Below are 24,334 nucleotides of genomic sequence, written 5' to 3' on the forward strand. Positions count from 1 at the left end.
TTCAAGGAGAGGTTTGATAGAGTTGTGGGAGAGAGCCATGCTTCAGGTGCGTGGTTGACCTTTGGGGATAGGGAGGGGGTCTTTCAAATCCCAGTGTCTGTGAGTGCATTTAAAACTGGAGAAAGTTATGTATGTGTGTTTTTCTTTGAGATCCTCCAACTGTACCCAAACTATAGCCCACTGCATGAGATTCCAGTGGCCTGTAATGACTTTTAAATATTTCTCTTTACAACTCTTGAAGCATTCTTCAGTATTCTTTGCTAGTTCTTTGTTATGTGGTCCAGGTACCAAAGAAAGAAGGGATTTTAAGGAGTTTCTCAGCTTTTAATTATTTGTTTCCAAGAGATTTTAAATTAGAATCATTCATTCAGTCTTGAGATGAAAAAGCTGTTTTTAGGCTGGGACTCAGAGGATGTTCCCTCAGTGGTCCTCAGTCAGCCTTAAGCATTGTAGTTCTACAAACTTAATATTGTCCATTCACTCAAGAGTGACCAAGCTCTGGTGGAGTGATTCACAGTAATACAACTCACAGAAAGTTAATTGGGAGGCTGCAATTCTAATTCATTAATTTACACTGGAGCAGATAATCCTGAAAGCTTGGACTGTATGTTGTCTTTGTTGAAGGTAAACCCACTTGAGCGAGAGAATTAAATTTAGGCTATTGCTAAGTAAATATGGAATCAGAGCAGAGGAATTTGAATAGCCTAGGAGATTTCATAAGTTCTGACAGATTGATCTATCCTTCTTCATCAGAGAGACAGTTTTTCCCAGAAATACCCTCTAGAAAAATCTTAGGACTTAGAGTCAAAAACTGTAGGTTTAAAGTTCTGACCTTGATTTATAAGCTGTGTGAAACTGGGGAAGTTTCTTGAACAGCTTTGGGCTTCAGTTTCCTTCTCTATCTTTGAGGTTTTATCAGTTCACATGTGAAAGTGCTTTGCATATTCTGACATCCTATATGCATGTCAGTTTTAGTCTAATTCTATTCAGGCTTTCTTCTTTTTAGGAAGTCATTTGGATGACATCTTCATGACCCCATCTTAATTCTTCCCTAGACTTCAGAGCCAGACTGCCTGGACCTCTGTCATTTATTGACTGTGGGGTTTTTTGTTTTTTTGTGTGTGTTTTTTTGAGACAGAGTCTCGGTCTCTCACCCACGCTGGAGTGCAGTGGTGCGATCTCAGCTCACCACAACCTCTGCCTCCCACGTTCAAGCGATTATTCTCCTGCCTCAGCCTCCCGAGTAGCTGAGACTATAGGCACACACCACCACATCTGACTAATTTTTGCATTTTTAGTAGAGATGGGGTTTCACCATGTTGGCCAGACTGGTCTGGAACTCCTGACCTCAGGTGATCCCTGAGGCTTCCCAGAGTGCTGGGATTATAGGCGTGAGCCACCTCGCTAGCCAGATTGTTTGGCCTTAGGTGTATTTCCTAGCCTCTCTCTGCCTTAGTTTTCTCATCTGTAAAGTGGGGAAAATGATTGTATATACCTGATTTTCATTGTTTTTGTTGTTGTTGTTGAGAGGATTAAGTTCCTTTGCTCTGAGTTACTGTTTGAATCCTTCCTGGCACATGTAGTCATCACGTAAGTGTTAGCCATGACTGTTGTTATTTCATAACTTCTAACTCATTTTTATGAGCCCCTGTCTCATCTACAAAGTCTTAATTTCACTGTAGTGATTGCTTATTAGAAAACAGCTGGGCGTGGTGGTGGACACCTCTAATCCCATCTACCCAGGGGGCTGAGGCAGGCGAATCATGTGAACCTGGGAGGCGGAGGTTGCAGTGAGCCAAGATGGCATTACTGCACTCCAGCCTGGGTGACAAGAGCAAGACACCATCTCAAAAAAAAAAAGAAAGAAAATATTTTCAAAGCAATCCCCTCTGTAGTATGTGGCTTCCGTCGTGGAGGGTGGCTTTCTCAGGACTTTTTGCCTAGATTGGTTGCAAAGGAAATCTTACTTTGGGGGTTGATAGGTTTTGCCCACTGACTTCATAGGCAACCTTTCAAGTATAAGAACATTTTCATTTTCCAGTGCCCAGTTGGCTTTGGGATCAGGAATGCAGACTGAAACATAAATCAGGAAATTGGTATTTGGTCTTCAGAGGCATATTAATTTGCATTATCCTTTTAAACTCTAACAATTGTTTTCAAGGGCCTGATGGCTTTGAGAGAAATCTGAGCTTCAAAATTTCAGCCCTCTTAAAGGTTCTGGCTTATATTTGAACTGCAGAGGGCCCAGCTCTTAATGGCTGCCTGCCAGTGCATCCTGGAACCACCCTCAGTGTCTGACTCAGAAGCTAGCCTCGCTGAACAGACCTGGTGAGGATGGCATGTCGGCCTCTCTTCTGTAAAGGGTGGGGATATCTTCTGTAGAGAGTGGGCATCCCCCACTCTCCTCTCCATCCTTCTGGATGAGGCATGCTTCCCATGCCTCACTCCTTCTCTGCAGGATGCTGAGAGCTGGCAGCATCTGTTTTCCCACTGGCTGCATGTTTACCTTGGCATCTGCTCTTCTAACCCCTGGCCACAGACTAGAGAGGTTTATCCTGCTCTGGATTCAGCAGAGAACAACCACACTGCCCAAGCCCCATTTGAAGCCCTTAGGACAGTTAGAAGAGGTATGGGAGAAGACCTTATGGGGTCTAAGCTGTAGGAGGGTTTGGAAGAGTCTGGGGAGCTCTGGCTGAACAGCCTGGCCCCTCCAGACTAGTTATGCAGCTCCCATTTTAAATCCTGAAAGCCTGTGCTGGTGTGAAGGGAAACGCACATTAAGTGCTTTTTATGAGCCACATTCTGTACTTACTATACACACAATCATTTAATCTTCACCACATCCCTCTGGAATAGGGCGTTGTTGAATTGGCGGTATGTTTCTTCCTTCTGTAGAGAACCCAGAGGCTCTGAAGGATGAAGTGACCAGCCCAAGGTTACACAGCTAGTGAGGGCTGGGTCCAGGGCCTCCCAGGCTCCAAAGCCGGCTTCCTTTCCCCTCAACCCCAGGCAGCATCACACCATGAGGGAACAGGTCTGATAGGATCTCTCTCTGTCCCATTCCCTAGCCCATCCCTGAAAGTGGCTTAGTTCCCCTAAACACTTCTGATAACTTGACACCTCGAAAGGACTCTAAAAGGGCCCAATTCATGTAGGTCAACAGGAAGGTGAATTTTGAAAAGTCTGATCATTAAATGGCTTAAACCGAAGAATCCCTCCCTTCCTCCCTTCCTCCCTTCCTTCCTTCCTTCCTTCCTTTCTTCCTTCCTTTTTTTTTTTTTTTTTGAGATGGAGTTTCGCTCTTGTTACCCAGGCTAGAATGCAATGGTGCGATCTTGCTTCACCGCAACCTCCGCCTCCTGGGTTCAGGCAATTCTCCTGCCTCAGCCTCCTGAGTAGCTGGGATTACAGGCACGTGCCACCATGCCCAGCTAATTTTTTTTATTTTTAGTAGAGACAGGGTTTCACCTCGTTGACCAGGATGATCTCGATCTCTTGACCTCATGATCCACCCGCCTCGGCCTCCCAAAGGGCTGGGATTATAGGTGTGAGCCACTGCGCCCAGCCTTTTTTTTTTTTTTTTTTTTAAGACAAGGTCTCACTCTGCCACCCAGGCTGGAGTGCAATGGTGCAATCTCAGCTCACTGCAACCTCCACCTCCCAGATTAAAATGATTCTCATGCCTCAGCCTCCCAAGTAGCTGGGATTACAGGCACCCATCACCAGGCCCAGCTAGTTTTTTTGTATTTTTTGGTAGAGACGTAGTTTCACCATGTTGGCCAGGCTGGTCTTGAGCTCCTGACCTTCAGGTGATCCACTCACCTCAGCCTCCGACAGTACTGGGATTACAGGTGTGAGCCACCACGCCTGGTTGAATCTCCCCCTTTCATCAATAAAACCCCAGCACCAGGGCCCCCCACCACCTTTGGTTTTTACAGTTCCAGGCATCATGAATGTTCCCATGTCCTTGGAATTTTATGACTCCACACAGCAGATATTTCCTCCTTTAGAGCCGGTCGCTTCCCTGCCCCTCCCTCCATCTGTTGAGGGAATATGTGAGTGAAAGGAGACTACCATAGTTCAGAATCATGGGAGGAGGGGTCTTAAGAAAGTCATCCTTCTGCCCCTCAGCTTTTTACCCCCATCTCAAAGGTTCCTACACAGGTTTGTGACAGTCTTTATTTTTTATTCATTTTTCTTTATTCTCCTGCAGAGCAAGAATGTGACAGTCTTTAAAATCATAAGCATATACAAATGGTTTTGTTCCCTAGTCTTTGCTGGTGACCTATGTCCCCATGTGGAAGACAAATAGAGTCAGGAAGTTCTTTCTTTATAATGAACCCAAGCCTCTCTCATTTCCATCTATTTCCTCTTGTTCTTATTGCAGAGAAGATGGAAGAAATCCCCTTCAGTCTTTCCTCTTAGCTAAATGTTCACAGCTTCTTTAAGTTGCACTTGGGTTCTAATTCTGGAAGTTTCAAACTTTGTTCTTTATCATCACCCTTCTTGCTTTCTCCATATGCGTCCTCAAGGCTGAAATTCAGACAGGATCTGGGGCTATTTTGCTTGGATTCCAAGTCTTTGAAATGGAGCCTGTGGCTTACTTTGACCCAATATAGGAATCCTCGCCAGGCCTAACCATGGTTGGAGAAAAGAACAGAAAAAGGACTGATCTGACACTTCCCTGCAGAATGGGAGATCTGTTGAGTCGGAGGGGTTTAGCCAGCACTCCAAGGGCAGAGGTTTTACTAATCCTCCTTTGTATCTCTGCCTAAACACTTCTGATGCCTTCTCACCGAGACACCTAAAAGTACTTTAAAGGAGTTAAAATGTACAGTGGCTTAAAATATACTGGGGAAATCCATAGAGACAGGCAGTAGGTTTATGGTTGCCAGGAGGCTGGGGGCAAGGGAGATGGAGGCTGACTACTAATGGTGTGTGATTTCTTTTTGGAGTGTGAAAATGTTCTGGAAATAGATAGTTAGTGGTGATAGTTGTGTGACCTTGTGAATGTAAGAACCACTGAATTGTCTGCTTTAAAAGGGTGATGGTAATGTGAATTATATCTCAATTTTTAAAAACTCAAGTTTTTGTCTCTACCAAGTTTATGTTTTTTGTTTGTTTGTTTTCTTTCCGAGTGAACTCATGCCACATCAATAAATTTCGGCTGTTTTTTTTTGACAGGGTCACCCAGTCTGGAGTAGTGTTGTGACCTCGGCTTACTGCAATCTCCACCTTCTGGGTTCAAGTGATTTTCCTGCCTCGGCCTCCCAAGTAGCTGGGATTGCAGGCATGTGCCACCATCCCTGGCTAATTTTTGTAGTTTCGGTGGAGACAGGGTTTTGCCATGTTGGCCAGGCTGGTCTCAAACTCCTGACCTCAAGTGATCCACCTGCCTCAACCCCCCCTCCGCCCCCCGAAGTGCTGGGATTACAGGTTTCAGCCACCACAGCCAGCCTAATGAGTTTTTTTAAAAGTGGTGTGATAGAAACATTCTAACAGTAACAAAGTATATAGAGCCTTGAAGTTTATGAAGCACTTGATATACAGTATGTAACTTTTTTTTTTTCTTTTTGAGATGAAGTCTTGCTCGCCTAGGCTGGAGTGCAGTGGCACGCTCTCAACTCGCTGCAGCCTTTGCCTCTTGGGTTCAAGCAATTCTACTGCCTCATCCTCCCAAGTAGCTGGGATTACAGGCACACGTCACCATGCCCAACTAGTTTTTGTATTTTTAATAGAGACGAGGTTTCACCATGTCAGCCAGGCTTGTCTGGAACTTCTGACCTCAAGTGATCTGCCCTCTCAGCCTCCCACAAGTGCTAGGATTACAAGCATGAGCCACTGTGGCCAGCCCTTACTTACCTCTTATTCAAATCTGGTGCGAGTGAGTGCTATTTTATTGTGCCTGTTTTACAGACTAGAAAAGTGAGGTTAATTAGCTTGATCAAGGTAGTAACACAGCTAGTATATGGCAAAACCAGGACTTGTACCCTGGCAATATGACTTTTTGAAGCTCGTGCAGTTAACACTGTGTATTAGTCGTAGATTGGGGAAGCAAGTGCCAGGCGTTTTAAGAGAGGTGGATTCACAGAAAATTGTAACTGGAAAGTGTCTTGGGGAGCTTCAGTCCCATCCTTCCATTTTGATGGAGACATAGAATTGCAAATTGGAGAAGCCTTGCCTTTTGGCATAATAGAGAAAGAGGGAGACCAAAGTCACCAAAGGAAGAGGTTTGAAGAACCAAGTAGGTTAGAGTCAACCTTTTCATCTCTCTCCTCCGGGCTCCTGAAAAGGCCAAAGAGGAGAGGTAGGGACTTTTTATTCTGCGCTTCATTTACTCCACTTTACTTACTGTTCTCAGCAACCCGAGGAAATGGGAATGGTTTCTAGTTACAGATGAAAAAGATGTGTGAAAAAGAGGTTAACTAAGTCTTTCAAGGTCAAGTAGCTAATAAATTGAAGTTGTAAAACCAGGACTTGAACCTGGATCTTCTGATGCCAAGACTAAATCCTTACCCTGTGCAGATATGCAAGAGATCACCTGGTTCCTGGATGTTAGCTGGTGAGGCAGGTGGGCTTCTGCTTCCCCCATCTTACTGTGCACCTCCTGAGGCACATGCTCGGTGGCTAATGCTTGATCTTCCTGGAGAGAAAAGGGGGCTGGACTTTGAGAGGCTCTGCTCCTCTGCTGGACCCTTCCTGCGGGGAGAAGTCTGTTCAAGTGGATAGGACTCCAAGGTGAGAACCTGTATCTGTCACCGGGGGAAGGAACCCTCACATTGGATCTGTTGCTGCCTCCCCCCTCAATCCAGAGTATTCATTTTTCAGTGGTTCTCCTACTTTTAAAAGGAGTTTCTGCCTTCCAGACTTTCAAAGGGGCCAAAAATCCGTGGTTTTGGCTACTAAACAGGAAACTCAAAGCCCTTTCCGTTCCTTTGAGCTGGCTGGAAGGGTTGGGCCTGGAACTATTACTTTACTTAAAGACAGAAGAAAAGTTGTGTGTGGCTTAAAAAAAAAAAAAAACAAAAGAAAAACCCTTTCCTGGAGGCCTGCACACCAGCCTTGGTTGATACACAACATGGAAAAGAGCTGCCTTGTTGCCTGGCAGTAATGACAGCAAACAAATGTGTCTGACAGTCTGTTTGGCATCTCCTGGTCTGAAATTCTGTTTGCTTTATTCTAATTGCTTCCTTAACTTCCTTTCAGTCTCCGCACCTTCGGTACCACCCTCACTCCAGGGAGTGCCAGGCCGTGCCAGGTTGTGCCAGGCTGGGCTGGGTCCCACAGGATCCAGCCATCCAGCTGGGGCTATTCTTGTCTGTGTCTATCTGCAAGATGCCTGTTGTTCTCCGTGGCTGTTTTTCTCATCATAAATGTTGACTTGGCAGGGGCCCCAGAATGGGACCCATGATGGAAAAGGCTTCCAGAGCTCTGCCTCAAAAAACACAGCTGGTCCCGAGTGCCAGGCCAAGGAAACAGAGGTTCATAGATACCACTCCTCAAGGGAACCTGAGTGGGTATGACCACTAGGACAGCCCTGATGGGGTTCAGCACCCTTTTACATGTGGGCCTCTGCCAGCAGACTCTCTCAGAACAGGCCTGGAGGAAGCCATTGGCCCTTGGAGGTGCCTTGGGGCCTGGCTGGCATTTCTCTGCTCTGCTACATGCCCTCCCCCACCCCGACTCTCTCTAGGAATTCTAATCTGTGTGAGGCCAGAGAAAGTGACTTTTAGGCCCAGCCTGGAAGCACACAGGAACCCCCAGAATGCTGGCCGCCACACTTTTAAAATGATATACCCCTATCAGTAAAATGTTTGAGCATAAACTCCTAATATGTATATACTTATTGATAAATTACATGTGTGTACTGCCATGTAATATGTAGCTTATAAGCATACAATTTTTAATGAACATTTATAAATTTAAATGGATGAAAGAAAATACTTATAAAATTGTTTTAAGCTTTAAATTTTATTGAAGGTATAAGTGATTGGATATACTCCTTTAAAAAATTATTGGTTTATCACTTTATGATGCAGTAATTCAAAAGATGTATTCTAATGAGAGGGTTGGTCTTGAAAACTATTAAGTCGGGTTTTGGGGTTTGGTTTGGGTTTTTTCTGTAGAGATGAAGTCTCACTGTGTGTTGACCAGACTGGTCTCAAACTGCTGACCTCAAATGGTCCTCTTGCCTCAGCCTCCCAAAGTGCTGGGATTATAGGCATGCGCCATCGCCTAGCACTAACAAGTGTTTTCATGATATTTCAGAAATATCCTTCACAAATATAATTTTATTTTATTTATTTTGAGACAGTCTTGCCCTGTAGCCCAGGCTGAGTGCAGTGGCATGATTTCAGCTCACCATAACCTCCGCCTGCTAGATTCAAGCGATTCTCCTGCCTCAGCCTCCGGAGTAGCTGGGATTACAGGCACATGCCACCATGCCCAGCTAGTTTTTTGTATTTTTAGTAGAGACGGGGTTTCATCATATTGACCAGGATGGTTTCGATCTCTTGACCTCGTGATCCACCCACCTCGGTCTCCCAGAGTGCTGGGATTACAGGCTTGAGCCACCGCGCCCGGCCTAGAACCTTGGAGTCTTACAGTCTACTTAGTCTTACAGTCTTATATAGTCTGTATATATAGTCTCATAGTGATTATAAGACTCTTGTTATGTGGCCTAAGAGTACTGTTCTTCTGTTACCAAGATAACAGAACAATTTCGTCTCTTATTAACTCGTATAGTTAAACGTTCTTAACCTCTGGCAGCCACTGATCTTCTTAGCATAATGTGTTTCACTTTCATCCATGTTGTTCTGTATATCAATGGTTTGTTCCTCTTTATTACAGAGTGGTATTATATAGATATACCGGACTATCCACTCACCAATTGAGACATTTAGGTTGTTTCCAGTATGGGGCGATTATGAATTAAGTGGTTAAAAATGCTCTCATACAGGTTTTTGTGTGAACATAGGCTTTCATTTCACTTGGGTAAATAAAATTGCCAGACTCGTTTCCAAAGTTGCTCTACCATTTTGCAACGTATGCGAGTTCCAGTTGCTACACATTCATGTCAGCACTCAGTTTTGTCAGGTAAGAAAAAAATTTAACCATTCTAATGTATACCGATTCTCATGAAGTTCAGTTTATCAGTTTTTTTCTCTTTTATAGTTTGTGTTTTTGGTGTATCTAAGAACTATCTTCTAACACAAGGTCACAAAGATTTTCTTCTAAATGTCATCTGTTTCAAATTAATTTTTGTACAAGCATATCATTTTTTAGCCACAAAAATAATATAAGGTGAAAACAGTGACAAAAGCTAGTTCTCGCTATAGTGCAGGTTTCAGGTACTTTCCTGTAAGTGAACCCCTTTGTAGTACTCCATCTCATATGCAAAAAATTGCAATGATCTTGCTATTTAAATATCTTGTTTGTTTTAAATAAGATTAGCCATATTCACAGAAACAGCAGCATTCAAAATATGTTGAAAGCAAAGGCAGAAGAAGAACCCCTTTGTCCCCTCCCTTCCTTCCAGAAATCATACAGGACGAATACTAGCCCAGGGCAGGTCCTAGTGGCAATCCATAGTTTATTTACTTATATTTAAGGATAAAATATGTAAAATGAGCTAGTGTTTTTCTCCCTGCCCTGGGGAAAAGGGTTGTCTAGGGGAAGGTATACCACTGCCCTGGTAAATCTTACAGGGATGCCTGTCTCCCTAGGACTGAGAAATAAGTGAACACTTTCTTCTGGGATTTGTTTCCTAGAGGCCACCTTCTTCTAAGCTCTGAACTTGAAGGTCTTAGCAAATGTTTCTTAGAGGATGACATTGTAAAACCTGTAACTTAGGAGAGTGGAATCATAAAAGAACATAATTTTGAAGCTAGAAGGGGACTTGGTCAGCTAGTCCAAATCTCTTATTAAGATCAAACCAAAATAAATGAACCGTGATATCCCTCGCATGGAATACTTACTATTCAGCAACAAAAAGGGAATAAACTGTTGATATGTTCAACATGAATGAATTCTAAAAGAATTGTGCTGAGTGAAAAAAGTCAGACAAACACATATACAGTGTAAGTGAAAATACATTTCATTTATTTAAAAAATTCTAGATTGGACACGGTGACTCACATCTGTAATCCCAGCACTTTGGGAGGCTGAGGCAGGTATATTGGGTGGATCGCTTGAGCTCAGGAGTTCGAGACCAGCCTGGGCAACATGGCAAGATCCTGTCTCTACAAAAGATTCAGAATTAGCCAGGCATGGAGGTGCACGCTTGTAGTCCCAGCTACTCACGAGGTTGAGGCAGAAGGATCACCTGAGCCCAGGAGATCAAGGCTGCAGTGAGCCATGATTGTGCCTCTGTACTCCAGCCTAGGTGACAGATCAAGACCTTGTCTCAAAAAAAAATCCAGAAAATACAAATTATAGTGACAGAAAGCTGTAATTACCTATGAATCTATAAGTGGGAAGGGGATGAGGAGGGATGGATTCAGAAGTATATGAGGAGATGTTTAGGTGTGATGGGTAGTTTAATCTTGATTGTGGTGATGGTTTCACAGGTATATACAGATACGAAAATTCATCCAATAGCACACTTCAAATATATACTATTTATTATGTCACTTAAAGTTCAGTAAAGTTGTTTATAGAAAACAAAAGAAATGAGACAGTTTACTCAGAATATTTAGTAAATGGCTACTGTGTGCTAGATGCACATGCTTATGTGTTGGGGAATAACCTCAGCTTCTTCCCTGTGCAACTGTAGTCCTCTGATGTGACTAGAGAGAGACTGAAGATATATGGCCCATGCCTTCAGGAAGCGCACAGTCTGCTAAGAGAATGAGATAAATAAACAGATGATTTCAATCCAGGATGCTAGTGCTAAGACAGAGGAAAACAGGCTGGTGTGGTGGCTCACACCTGTAATCCCAGCTCTTTGGAAAGCTGAGGTAGGCTGATTGCTTGAGCCCAGAATTTCAAGACCAGCCTGGGCAACATGGCAAGACCCTGTCTCTGCAATTTAAAAAAAAAAATGGCTGGTTATGGTGGTATGCACCTGTGGTCCCAGTTAGTCGGTCCTAGTAACTGTAGTCCCAGTTACTTGGGAAGCTCAGGAAGGAGGCTCACTTGAGCCCAGAAGGTGGAGGCTTTAGTGAGTCATGGTCACACTACTGCACTCCAGCCTGGGTGACAGAGTGAGTCTCTATCCCTTTGGCGGGGGGGTGTCGAGGGGAGAAAAAAAGGAAAGAAAGAAAAAGGAAATGTGGGGAATATGAAGAGTCCAGAACATGGGTGTTATTGGGTGCCTTTTTCTGGGGAGGTTAGGGAAAGCTTAATGAAAGAGGGGAGCTGAACTGAGGCTTGCTGAGTCAGGTGGAAGAGTCTCCCCATCAGAGGGAACTTCATGGGCAGTTAGTGTAATGCAGCTTCCAAGAATTGTGTGTGGTTTGGCCTGACTAGAGTGAAGGACATAATAGGGGAGTAGCAAGAGAAGAAGAGGCTGGAGAGGCAGGGCCCTGGAGGGATGTTTGTGCTCCAAGATTGAACAAACAATGGGGCCAGTTCTAGACCTGTGTCACTGGGACATTGTCTTTTTTTTTTGAGACGGAGTTTCGCTGTTGTTACCCAGACTGGAGTACAATGGCACGATCTCGGCTCATCGCAACCTCCGCCTTCTGGGTTCAAGCAATTCACCTGCCTCAGCCTCCGGAGTAGCTGGGACTACAGGCGCGTACCACCATGCCCAGCTAATTTTTGTATTTTTAGTAGAGCTGGGGTTTCAACTTGTTGACCAGGATGGTCTCGATCTCTTGACCTGGTGATCTGCCCGCCTCGGCCTCCCAAAGTGCTGGGATTATAGGCATGAACCACCGCACCCAGCCTGGGACATTGTCTTATCCAGACACTCAGCATGGACTTCCAGGGGCCAGGTTTTGAGGCTTTGACACTTAGAGCTAGCTGCTCAGTTGTAGCCTGGAAGCTGCTATATTCCCCAGGAATGTTTTAAGACCCCTAAAAGGATGCCGGGCATGGTGGCTCACGCCTGTAATCCCAGCACTTTGTTTGGGAGGCTGAGGTGGGCAGATCACGAGGTCGGGAGTTCGAGACCAGCCTGACCAACATAGAGAAACCCCATCTCTACTAAAAAAATACAAAAATTAGCCAGGTGTTGTGGCGCACACCTGTAATCCCAGCTATTCAGGAGGTGGAGGCAGAAGAATCGCTTGAACCCAGGAGATGGAGGTGCATTGAGCAAAGGTTGTAGAGTGGTTTTCAGAGCAAACTAAGATGTTAAATTCAGGATACCATTGTTAGACCACATTAAAAATTCGGGCAGCAGTGCAGAACATGGCTGGCTCATGTCAGGCAGACTTCTCAGTGTAACTAGAGAAGGGAAACATGGACTGGGCTGGTTTTAGTGGAAGCAGACGCCAGACCGCATGGCAGCCTCTGGCTCCTGTTTATCCTATTTCCTGCACCCTCCAGCTGGAAGAAAGAAACTGATGTGTAAGCTAGAGGTTAAAGTAGGATTGCTGCTCTACGAGCATTTCTGTGATGTAGAAATCAAGTTTCTTACATGTCAAAAGGAGAGCTCCTATGCTCCCATTTAGGAGAATTGTAAATTGTCGTGGCACTTAAGATCTTCTAGAAGGCATGACAAGCGGTAAGTTTGGTGCCGTGGGTAGGGCTGGACCAAGAGACCAAAAAGTGCTTGTGGTGGTTTCCATGCCTGGGTCAGCCTGGGAAAGCTGCGGCCAGCACAGATGCCTGAAATCAAAGTGGGACCAGGAAAGGCCAGTGTGGATTAATGATCTCAGGTGAATTAACTATATCAGGCGATGTAAGGAGGGAAGATGATTTTAATGACATAGTGGGTTTGGGTTTTTGTTTTCATTTTGTCCCCTGGGCTAGTGAAAACAGTCCAATGTGGGCTGTATCGAGCTTTGTGGCTGTTTATTCTGCCCTCTCCTCCGCCCCCACGCCATCTGCCAGCGGGACCATTGGGACCATTGCCTGGCTCAGTACTCCCTTTTGCTGTGTCAGTCCTGGAAGGTCATGCTTGCTGTAACTGAGGTTGGTTTCCCAGATGGATGGGTGAAATGGATGTCTAACTATCGATCTGTTTTCTTGCATTTCAGTCGTTCCAAGGAAGTCAAGGACGAGCATACCTCTTTAACTCAGTGTGAGTGTCTCTGAATGGTACATTCCTTGTAGGGTGCAGATTTGAGGGATGGGAAAAAGCAATCCTTGATGATAATTAAACAATGGATCCTGCCCTCTCTGCCACAGTAAAACTCTGTGGAGCATTACTCTCCATACTTGGTGTCAGTTACCTTTGGGGAACATTTTTTGGCAGCAGCTCTGGCTAAAAATAATATGTTCACCACATTCCCCTCAAACGGCACATCAGAGGTCTGTAGTCCCAGAGTGAAGAAGCTGAGGAGATTTTGAGAGCCTCAGCATGGGCTCAAGTGAGATCTGAGATGTGTGACTGGGGAGAATAGGGGTGAGCAAGACACCAGAATCTGCTGTGGGACCGAAAGAGGAAGGAAGGCCCACTTAGTGCAGGTGCACAGTTTACAGGGCCCTCAGTCTCCCCTGGCACCAGGTTTACCGCCTCTTCCCTGGGAAAGGAAAGTGAAGGCCACATAAGCCTGATAAATATAAAAAATGGAAATCTGGTGCGTGGCTTGAGCTGGGTGCCCTGTGAAGGAGCAGAACCTATTCAGCACCCAGGGGTCACTCCTTCCTGTATCGGGACCAGACTGTGCTGTCATGTTTGGCCTCTCCATCTTCATTCTGTCCTCAGTAAGCTGTGAGGACCAGTGCTCATGGCTGTGGACTTTACTGTGTGGCTGTCGGCTTGTCCCCTTAAGTCACAGATTTAAAGTATTTGTTAGAAAAATTAAAATGTTAAGCAGACTCTCAACCATAAAGATTATTTTAGTATCCCTGCTCCCCTGGAACTTGCAGATCTGAATTTCCTTCCAGCTGAGATATTTCCCCACCATGGCCACCTATTGGGGGTTAGTTTAGATCTGTTCAGCTCAGGGTTGGCTCCCCTAGGGGCAGCCTTGCCCAGTTAATTTTTGCTGGAAGCTCAGCTTGAATGACTGATGTGCACGTCACTAACTACCCACTCTCTCTTTTTGTACCTTGACATAGAGTTAATGTGGGCTGTGGGCCTGCAGAAGAGCGAGTGTTGCTAACAGGACTGCATGCAGTCGCAGACATTTACTGTGAAAACTGCAAAACCACTCTGGGCTGGAAATATGTAAGTATAAAGGAAACGGGTTGGTAGAGGGCTGGGAAGGGAATCGCCAAGAGCCTTATGCTAGAAGAACACTTTCTTCCCATGGTTCGTGGAATTGCCTTAGACCAGGATAGTCACCACCACACTCATTCTTCCCTTTTTGTTGATATATTTCCCTCCTTCTATTCATTCCTTCACACCTACCCCTGAGACACACACCCCTTTAGATTTAATAAATAATAATAGTAATGGCAAACAACATTTCTCAACAGATTACTGTATGGCAGGCATATATCAGCAGCCTCAGAGGTTAGGTGCTATCTTCACCTATTTTATGTATAGGGATACTGACACTTAAGGAGGGTAATAGCATGTCCAAGGTAATCTAGCCATTAAATAGCCACACCAGGATAGGAATCCATGTAATAGTCTGTTATTTATTTTTTATTTTTAAATTTTTCATTCTCAAAGGAGGTGGTCATGTCGTATTCTGACACAGAGCCCATGCCCCCCCCCCTTTTTAAATATTAAACAAATTTATTTTCTAATAAATAGAGATAGGGTCTCACTGTGTTGCTCGGGTTGGCCTCGAACTCCTGAGCTCAAGAAATCTTCCCACCTCAGCTTCCCAGAGTGCTGGGATTATAGACATGATCCACCATTCCTGGCCCAGAACTCATGCTCTTAAGCCACTATACTTTGATGCTCCAATAAATATTCCTGAGACACCCAGGTCCCAGACCCTGAGCAAGGCATTATCAAAAACTGCCTTAATTAATATCCACTGTCAGATGAAGTCATGGCTGGACCTCTTTCAAATGGACAATTCTTCTTTCACTATTTAACTCAGCAAAAAATGTGAAGGTCCCTTTGGAGTCTAGGAGAAGTGGGCAGTTCTTTACTAGACTGAGAGGAAGGAAGGGCCAGAGTCTGTTGCTTCAACATTGGGGACTGATAGTTCTGACATGCACTGAGGTCACAGTGTCACCACAGACACTGTGCCCCTAAAAATCCCTCTAGCTAGTGTTAAGAACCCTCTAGGCGGCTAGAGGCAGGTTCAAATTTGAGCTCCGTGACTGACTTTTCTGTGTGTCCTTGGACAAGCTACTTAGCTTCTCTGCTAGGTTTCCTCCTATTCACAGAGTTGGTTTGAGTGTTAAATAGGATAATGCCTGCAGAACGCTTAGGTCATCCCCATGCATGTAGCATATGTGCAGTGAAAATTAACTGAAATTGTCACTGTTATTATTATTGGCAGGTATTTTTCCCCCTGTATGTGTACATCCAGGCATTGCACAATCCTGTCCATTCTTGCCCTCCCTATCATTGTGAGGATATTGAAAAGTTGGTCTTCCTGTCTCTGGGAAGGCAATTTAGTCCATGTAAAATGTCTCAAATTCCCTATCCTGTCATGTGGCTCACAACCTGCCTCTGGTTTCTGAAGGAGCCTGAAGGAGTCATCAAACTTGCTGCAGAGTGATAATGATAGGTCAATGTAGGTTCATCCGTTGTAACAAATGTTCCAATCTGGTGTGGGATTTGGATAGTGGGGGAGTCTGCAGGTACGTAGTGGTATGTGGGAAATCTCTGTACTTTCTGCTCAGTTTTGCTGTGACCCTAATGCTGCTCTAACTATAACATCTTTTGGAAAAAAATATATTTATATACATATAAAATAATGCAAGCAATAGATGCCAGACATAGAATTATGATTCCATTTAAATAGTCTGCAAATGTGCAAATGATTTAAAAAAAAAAAAAAACTGCCCCAGGTGGGGTCGGCACTGGAGCCTGGCAATCCTGCCTTTAGATTCCATTTTCCCCACCCCCCTGGAAATGTTCAGGATTACAAACAAAAGTGAGGCCAGGCACAGTAGCTCAGGCCTATAACCCCAGCAGTTTGGGAGGCCAAGTCAGGCAGATCACCTAAGGTCAGGAGTTTGAAACCAGCCTGGCCAACATATAGTGAAACACCCCATCTCTACCAAACATACAAAAATTAGCCAGATAGGTGGTGGGCGTCTGTAATTCCAGCTACTCAGGAGACTGAGGCAGGAGAATCACTTGAACCCGGGAAGCAGAGGTTGCAGTGAGCTGAGATCGAGCCATTGCACTCCAGCCTGGGCCATACAGTGAGACTCTGTCTCAAAAAAACAAAACAAAACAAAACAAAAAAAAACAACCTAGACAGTGTGTTGTATGGTGCCAAGATGGGTTAGCCATGGGCTTCCTATGGTTGGGTTGGTTGTTCTTGTGGGAGAAGCTGGACTTGGCCATGTTGCTGGGGTCGGGGATACAGTTCTGATTTTGATTATACAGAAATGTCCATCACTTCTCGGCATTTTGGCTAAGATCAAGTACAGAAAAGGTCTGCTCCTGCTCCTGCCCCTGTTTCCCAGACTCTTGGCTGTCTTACAACACTTGCCTTGAAGATGTGTTGTATTGTAGATACATGGCAAACCTGAGTTGGCTGGTTTTGCTCTGTGCTTGAGGTTCAGGTAAAATGATCATTCTTTCGACAAAGGTTTATCAAAAGCCTTTGACTAAATACATCCAGTGCCTGCCCTCAAAGCATTGACAGTCATGATGCCAGCTGAGGGGAAAACCAACATGAAAACAGATAAAACAGCCTGACAAGTACTGTGATGTGCACAGCACAGTAGGGAAGCATCCAGTACCCAAATACGGATCCATTATCTCCTATGTGCCGGCCCAGGGACTTTCGTTTCATTCCCTTGTTACCTCTGTGAAGCAGGTGTGAGTCTCCCAGTTCTGTAAGGGATGTTTCAGTGCTGGGAAGCAGTAGAGGCAGGATAAGTTGGGTGTTTCTGTTCACACCAGGTCTAGTACACTTTCCACTGGAATCCACTTCTGACATTTTCCAAGTGCTTGTGTGTCTCAGAACTGCTGATTTATTTTATTTAACTTTATTTTATTTTTTATTTTTTGAGACAGGGCGCAGGCTGGAGTTCAGTGGCACAATCTGGCTCACGGAGGCCTCAACCTCCTGGGCCCAGATGATCTTCCTGCCTTAGCCTCGTGAGTAGCTGGGTCCACAGGTGCACACCACCACACCCAGCCAATTTTTTTTTGGTAGAGACGAAGTTTTGTCATGTTGCCCAGGCTGATCTCGAACTCCTGGCCTCTGTAATCTTCCTGTCTCAGCCTCAAAGGGTTAGAATTGCAGGTGTGAGCCACCACGCCCGGCTGAATGTTTTTTTCATAATAGGAATCTCATTTTCTTAGTTTTGCTTTCTGCTTCTTCCTCCCCACCCCCCAAACACTATTACTATTACTGTGGAACAACAGATCTTATTCCCAAAACACATTGCTCTGTTGATATACGCATGTGCGTGTGTGTGTGCGCCAAGACAGGGAATAATGAAGTGTCAGGGAAATGGCTGCTGTGGGGTGCCTGAGCTCTTGTTCTGAAACTCAAAGCCCCTGAACTCTAGAACAGAAGACACAGTTTATACAGCTGTGACCCAGAGCCCTCCAAGGGGACACCTCAGTTCCTTACTAATTCTGGGGGCTCCGGGAGAAAGGCTGATGTCCACTGCTTGTGCATATGGAGCTGAGACACAGGTGACCAGTGTTTTTCAGAGAATACACCAAGAAGTTCTTACATGTCTGTCTCTGCGAACAAAAGTGCCCTTTATTCTCTGCCTCTGCAGGACTTCTTTCGGTGGGGTTGATTAGCTGGGAAAGCGCACAGGGCTGTGGGTTTAGAAAAGGAATCTGCCAGGTGGTTAGTATGAAGTTCTCCCTCTGCGGCCCTGGCAATTAGGTGGGCTTAGGGGCTGCCAGGTTCTCCAGCCTGGAGTTTACACAGCTTCTGTCTCCACATATCTGACATAGAAACAGTAAGAAACCTGATTGCAAAGGAGACCTGTCTGGCCTCTCAGTATTTTGTTCCTCTCCCTAACAGGTACAATTTAAAATTAGAACCAGGCTTTCCTGTGTTCTTAGAAACTAGCAGGAATGACACTGAAACTTTATGGATCTATCCACAGGGCAGACTTCCATTAGCACCAGAAACCAAGGTCTGCTAAGATTTATATATATATATATAAATATGTAAATGTCCCAATTCACTCAGCAGTGATGTATTGAAATTCTGTTATGTGCCAGGCAGTCTTCTAAGGTACAGCAGTGAACTAAACATGAACATCTCTGTGCTCCATGAAGTTTGTATTGTAGTCACGGGAGACAGAGGTTACATAAAGTAGAAATGCACATTATACTGTATGTTCAGAAGTGACAAGTACAGTGGGGAAAACTGAAGCAGGGGTCAGGGCAGAATAACGAACGGGAGTGCTGGAATGGAAGTTGGGATTTTAAGTAGTGTAGTTAGGGAAGACCTGTCTTTGCAAAACAGGGTGACATCGTAAAGACTTAAATGAGTGAAGCTCCTGGAAAATTCTGTTGTAATATTGAGAAAGTCTTGGTGTTGCCTCAGTTCTGTAGCTAAGCGAGGGGGACATGAAGTGCTTGATGGGCAGGAACCATCTCACGGAGTCGAGGTGAAGCTGGGACCAGACTGCGGTGACCCTGATACCTGTCATCTGCCCCTGCTGCTCTGCTACAAAAGTTATTTTCTTGACCGAGTGCAGTGGCTCACACCTGTAATCCCAGAATGTTGGGAGGCCAAGGCAGGTGGATCACCTTAGCTCAGGAGTTCGAGACTATCCTGGCCAACATGGTGAAACCCCATCTCTACTAAAAATACAAAAATTAGCCTGGCATGGTGGCAGGTGCCTGTAATCCCAGCTACTTTGGAGGCTGAGGCAAGAGATTCTATGCTCAAACCTGTGAAGTGGAGGTTGCAGTGAGCTGAGACTGCATCATTATACTCCAGTCTGTGTGACAGAGTGAGACTCTCTGTCTCAAAAAAAAAAAAATAAATAAGTCATTTTCTTGTCTTTAGTCATTCAGCATCTCTTTTCTTCCTCTGTATTTCCTAGGAACATGCTTTTGAAAGCAGCCAGAAATATAAAGAAGGCAAATACATCATTGAACTAGCTCACATGATCAAGGACAATGGCTGGGACTGATTGGACAACATCTACCCAACCCAGTGTCCACGTGAACGCCATTCAACCAAACATTCTTCCCAAGCGTGAGAGAGTGACTGACACTTGGTTCCATCCGTTTAGGGGCCTTGCCATCCGGGGCATCCTCCCACCCTGACGCCATCTTTCTGGTGACTGGCCTCTAAATCGCTGTCTCTCTGTCTCTTTGCTTTGTATCTGTTTGTGAGTTGATCCTGGCTTCTCTCTCTGTTCTAGTTTTGGCTGAAAACAAAACAACAAAAGGAACAGATCCTTGACCACATGGCGGCAGCCCACCTCGGTGAGGGCCCCAGGGCCCATGTGAGAGCTGCCTGATGGCCTCTTGTCAGGAGAGCCGTGGCACGGGGGCGTGAGGAAGAGGGAAAGGGGAAACTCTAAGGGTCCTGGCGGGGGGAAGGGGTGGAAGGGTGGAGGTAGGAACAAAATCATGCTGCTCCTGGAGACCTAATAACTTAGGCTTGAAATAATTGACTTGTCTAAAAGGACAAAGAGGAAAAAAAAATACCTCATGACTGCATTCTGTCTGACCAGAAGCTTCTGTTCCTGACACCAAATGTGCCAGGCTAGGAAATGAGCACAAGATGTGGCCCTGATTCTGGTTGGCGGGGCAAGGGCCTGGTTCCCCTGGGCTGAGTGGGGCTGTGTCCTGGCAGCAGCGAGTGACTTGGGCAATGGCCAGGTGAGTGTGATGACTCTCATGCCTCATTCAGCCTCTGGGCCATCATCATCTTTGCCTCTTTAGTCACCAGGGGTAAGGTGTGAGGGGACTGCCATTTGCAAGGGGCTTAACATCTGAATATCCCAAAGGCTTTGACCAGCAACTGAGTAAAGTGAGTAATTGAGGAGAGCAGGGCACAAAGTGGGCTGCGGCTTGGGAGCTCCTGAAGAAATGGCTCAGGTGTTGAGCCAGAGAAATACAAATTAGGATCAGGTAGCAATTCTGACTGCCTTTCCTTCTGACCCCTCCTAAGAGGAGTGTGGTGCGGGAGGGGACTGGGTAGGGGTAATCCCAGGAAGGGTTTAGGTTTGAACCAATTCAGGCTCTGTGCATCTTTCCTCTTTGGCTTCTGTGGGGTGGACAGTTTCTTGTTCATAGAGTTTCAGGTGTTTTTCTGCAGTCCCGTTACTGTAGACTATAGGAAGCACGGGCCCAAGGCTCTGAGTTTAGTGATAACCTGCCTGGTAGATTCCTCATGCCCCTAAGTGCCCAACTTAGGCTAGAATGTCTTGCATGGAGAGAAATCTGTTAGTGTGGTCCAGCAGCAGGGAGGAGTTCCAAATTCTAATAGCACCCTCCTCCCCACATCCAAACATCCTTCCATTAGGGAAGAACACATCCCTGTAAGGCCCATAAGAGAAAGAGGAGTGTGTTACATTTAATCAACACTGTGAAGTCTGTTCTGCAGCAGTTCAGCCAGTACACAGTATATGACTGAAACTCACTTAACTGAATTTCATTTCTTAGACCGAAAATATTACTGTTAAGATACATGCGCATGTTAGGTAATTCTCAGCATCTGCTTCTCCACGTAGGCTGACCCTCTCGGAAAATTCACCCTGAAAGTCTCACAAAAGAATGAGTTCATGGGGACAATCTGTAAGTTGATGAACTGAGATTAAAGCAGCCCACAGCCCAGGAGTTTTTCAGAACCGCATCTGCAGCAGAACCAGCTTCCATTCGGAGTGCGTCCTTGGTGGAAATGCTTTTTTGTGTGTCTCCACGTGCTGCTGGTGGAATGGGAGACCCAAGACAGGTGTGGGCTTGCCCTGCCAGGGGCAGATGGCAGGACTGACAGAAAGCAGGATAGTGCCAGGATTCTTGGGAGAGCCCCTGTAAAATAAATGGAGTCTTAGAAATCCAGTTTTGCTCCCCAAGGCTCTTTTCCAGATCTTTCCAGTGCTTTTGTAGCCTGGGAGATCAAGTTGTTCTCCCCACATTACTGCAAGGTAGACTGAGGTTCAGAAGAAGTGCTTAATTTCTGCTCCCAGAAGAACAGTTTTTCTGGCTCAGAGGCCCAAGTTCTCAATGAAATCATTTTTCAACTTTCACATTCCTAAGCTGGCTTCCCGGCACAGAAGCCATGGATTTCCCCTCCTCTCTCCCTTCCTTTCCTCAAGGAAATAGTCTTTCTTCCTTTATGGATTTTCATTACACCCTTTGCTCAGGGATTGTCCTGATAGTGCTTTCCATAAGAAGAAAATGGGGGTTAAACCTGGGTAGGTGTTTTTGTCTTTCAAACGAAAAATGGAATGGGTGACATAAACTGGACATAGTGTGCCCTCGAATTTCCAAGGGTCAGAGAAGACCAGTGTGCCACTGTTCTTCCTTGGGGTTGAGGCCTTTGACTGTTGCATGGATCAGAGCAGGCTCCAGTCAAACCCTGGTTCTGTTTTTTTTGGTTTTGTTTGTTTTTTTTTTTTTTCAATGATTATCCATTGAGCCTCCAGTGGGTGCAAGGCGCCATACTTGCTGTGAGAGATCTGAGTGCTGGTTTTTCCATAACTACAGGGGAAAATAAAACTCATTAGGCTTTCCCTTTGTGTCAGTGAAACCAGAAGTGCTTCTTACAACATTAGCTCCATTCACGGCTTGTCTGTTTAACATTTAGCAGCATTGAAGAGGCCACAGCTGAGCTATGGAGATGCTAAATTAACTTATGGCCTCCCATCAGTTCATTCTTTAATTTCCTCACCAAATTATTGACTTAGAGCATAACCAAAGACTTCATTCATTCACCCCAGGTGGGTTGGGGGAATTGGAGTTGGTAAAGTTTGGCTGTGGGGTGTGGGGTGTGGGGTGTGGGGAGTAGAGACAGGGTAAGCAGATGTGAGAAAGGAAAAGGCATGAAGTTCTATACCTCAGCCAGCAGCTGCCTTCGTTTTGAACTGAAGTCCAGCTGGCAGACTAGCTCCATCTCCCCTGTGCCACCCTAGGTCATATGACCTTGGCTACCCTGGAGTAGACCCAGACCCCTTGGGACCTGGGACATTAGTCTCAGGCTGCCAATGGGTTGATTTGACATTAATCAAATACAGCCAAACTCGATACCCAGAAGTTGTCAGCTGGACCTGACTGAGTTTTTCCTGAGTTCATGAGGATAGGCTAGAGTGCATTTTTACTGATGGATCAGTGTGTGCAAAAGAGTTGACCCCTTTATAAAGAGATTTTCAAATGGATATATATAAAAAAACAGTTGCTTGTAAAATATACTTTTGTAAATAATATTTAATTTTTTAAATAATATATTTGGTGCTGTTTTCTCAGATCCCCTGAGAGCACTTTTTATTTTCATTTTAAATTCTATGGTTTCTTTTGCATTTCTTAAAGTATATTTTAAGGGAAACAGTGATCACCAATACACGTTTGGGGTTTTTTAAAAGGTCTCTATCACTTTCATCTGGATCAAGGCTTTAAAGCAATGCCTCTCTGCATTTTTTCCACAGTGGAACAGACTCTGCAGTACATTAACCAGGTTGAGAACTGAAATATTTTCTTGCACTAGTATTGGCTAGAAAAGAAAATAAATGAAACCAAGTTAATTTAGTAGTAACAACTTACAGTGATTCTTCCTGTTGGAAGAATTTTTCAACAACTCGGAATCATGTTTTTAATTGTGGGTGTGTGTGTGTGCGCGTGCGTGTTTAAAAAGCACTTTCAATTTTTATCGAAAATCTTTTGCCTCTTGTTTTCTTCTTGAGTGGGGACACTATAACTACAGTTTACACCTTGGGCGCATAAAGTTTTTCTTCTCTTTCTCTCTGGTTGTTTCTGTTGCCGAGTGGACTGACAGCAGAACCCACGAGAACTTTGTTTCCTGAGCGTGGAGCTGTTGCAGGTTTGCTCCTTTTTCTCGCTCTGTGTGCTCCGCGTTTACAGACCGGAAAGGAAATCTGTTGCTTGTGAAGATGGAGCAGAGTCACATCTGTGCTTCTGAGACGAGAGTGTATTAATCACATATCGCTGGGCTCCAGCTGTTTTAGAAGCCACATCATGTTAGACATTAACTGGTTTGGATTAAAAGAACATTAATAAAATAATACACATATCTTAGTGGTAAACAGCTTTTTTTTTTTTTTTTTAAGGTCAAATTGCCTCAGGTTCAGTAAGAGGCTGAGAAATCAAATCTTGAATGCAATCAACTTACATATTTTAAAGGAATCTGCCTCAAATGAGATAACATGCTAGTTGTCTAGATAGAGGAAAGAGATATTTAATTTTTTAAAATTAAAATAGTTATGAAATCTGGCAGTAAAAGGTAAAGCCAAGAAGAAACTCTGAAAGCTATTCTTATGTTACCAAATTCTATCTGCCCATATGTTTTCGTATAACATTTCGGTGAAACTGGGAGTTGGTTCCCTTTTCCCAACCTGCAGAGACTATCAATACAGAATCTGTCTGTTTATGCTTGTGTTTACAAACTGTATTCATTGGGTTTGGGTTTTTGTTTTCTTTGGTGGCATTTTTCAGGTCACTTTGCTTCTATAACAAAGGTAATTGTTTTCAAATACTTTGTCTTCACCTTTTCCTGTATTTGTACATAGTGATTCAGTATTAGAGAAGAGTGCATTGTTCCGTCATATTTCCAATCTGTGTTGGTGCTCATTTCAGAAAATAAAAGTTTTCAAATATTAACTCTTTGAAGAGCTCATCTGTCTTCCTTGACCCAGTGTGTTTGATCTTGACCTTTCACATTTAAAGTACTTAAAGACCTGCAGGATCTAAACCGGTCACAGATCTGTTGACTAACCCCTAAAGGGTTGTTTTTCCCAAGGACAGTCAGCCAACTAATGAATAAACAACAGGTCTCCTGCTTATCTGCAAATGCTTCTCCTGGCTTTACATATCAAATGCATGAGTGACCTTTATCCAGTTCTCTAAGTACTAAGCACATGTTCATGGACTCTGCAAATTTTTCTGATGACACCAATTTCTTTGGAAATAATATTGCATAAAGTAAGGCCAGGCGCGGTGGCTCATGCCTGTAATCCCAGCACTTTG

General features: G+C 44.6%; 1 protein-coding gene across 3 annotated transcripts in view; it reads left to right on the top strand.

The window, feature by feature from the left end:
- Positions 1 to 23,968, top strand: part of YPEL2 (yippee like 2) — a 65,550-nt gene extending 41,582 nt beyond the window's left edge. For all 3 annotated transcript variants that reach the window (XM_002748168.7, XM_035300663.3, XM_035300664.3), the window contains exons 3-5: positions 13,149 to 13,192; positions 14,176 to 14,284; positions 19,228 to 23,968. In XM_002748168.7, coding sequence (XP_002748214.1) covers positions 13,149 to 13,192; positions 14,176 to 14,284; positions 19,228 to 19,317 — 243 coding nt within the window. In that variant the 3' untranslated portion in view covers positions 19,318 to 23,968. The remainder of the gene's footprint in view (positions 1 to 13,148; positions 13,193 to 14,175; positions 14,285 to 19,227) is intronic.
- Positions 23,969 to 24,334: the final 366 nt, after the last annotated feature.

This window comes from Callithrix jacchus, chromosome 5, assembly GCF_049354715.1.
Source record: "Callithrix jacchus isolate 240 chromosome 5, calJac240_pri, whole genome shotgun sequence".
Taxonomy (NCBI): domain Eukaryota; kingdom Metazoa; phylum Chordata; class Mammalia; order Primates; family Cebidae; genus Callithrix; species Callithrix jacchus.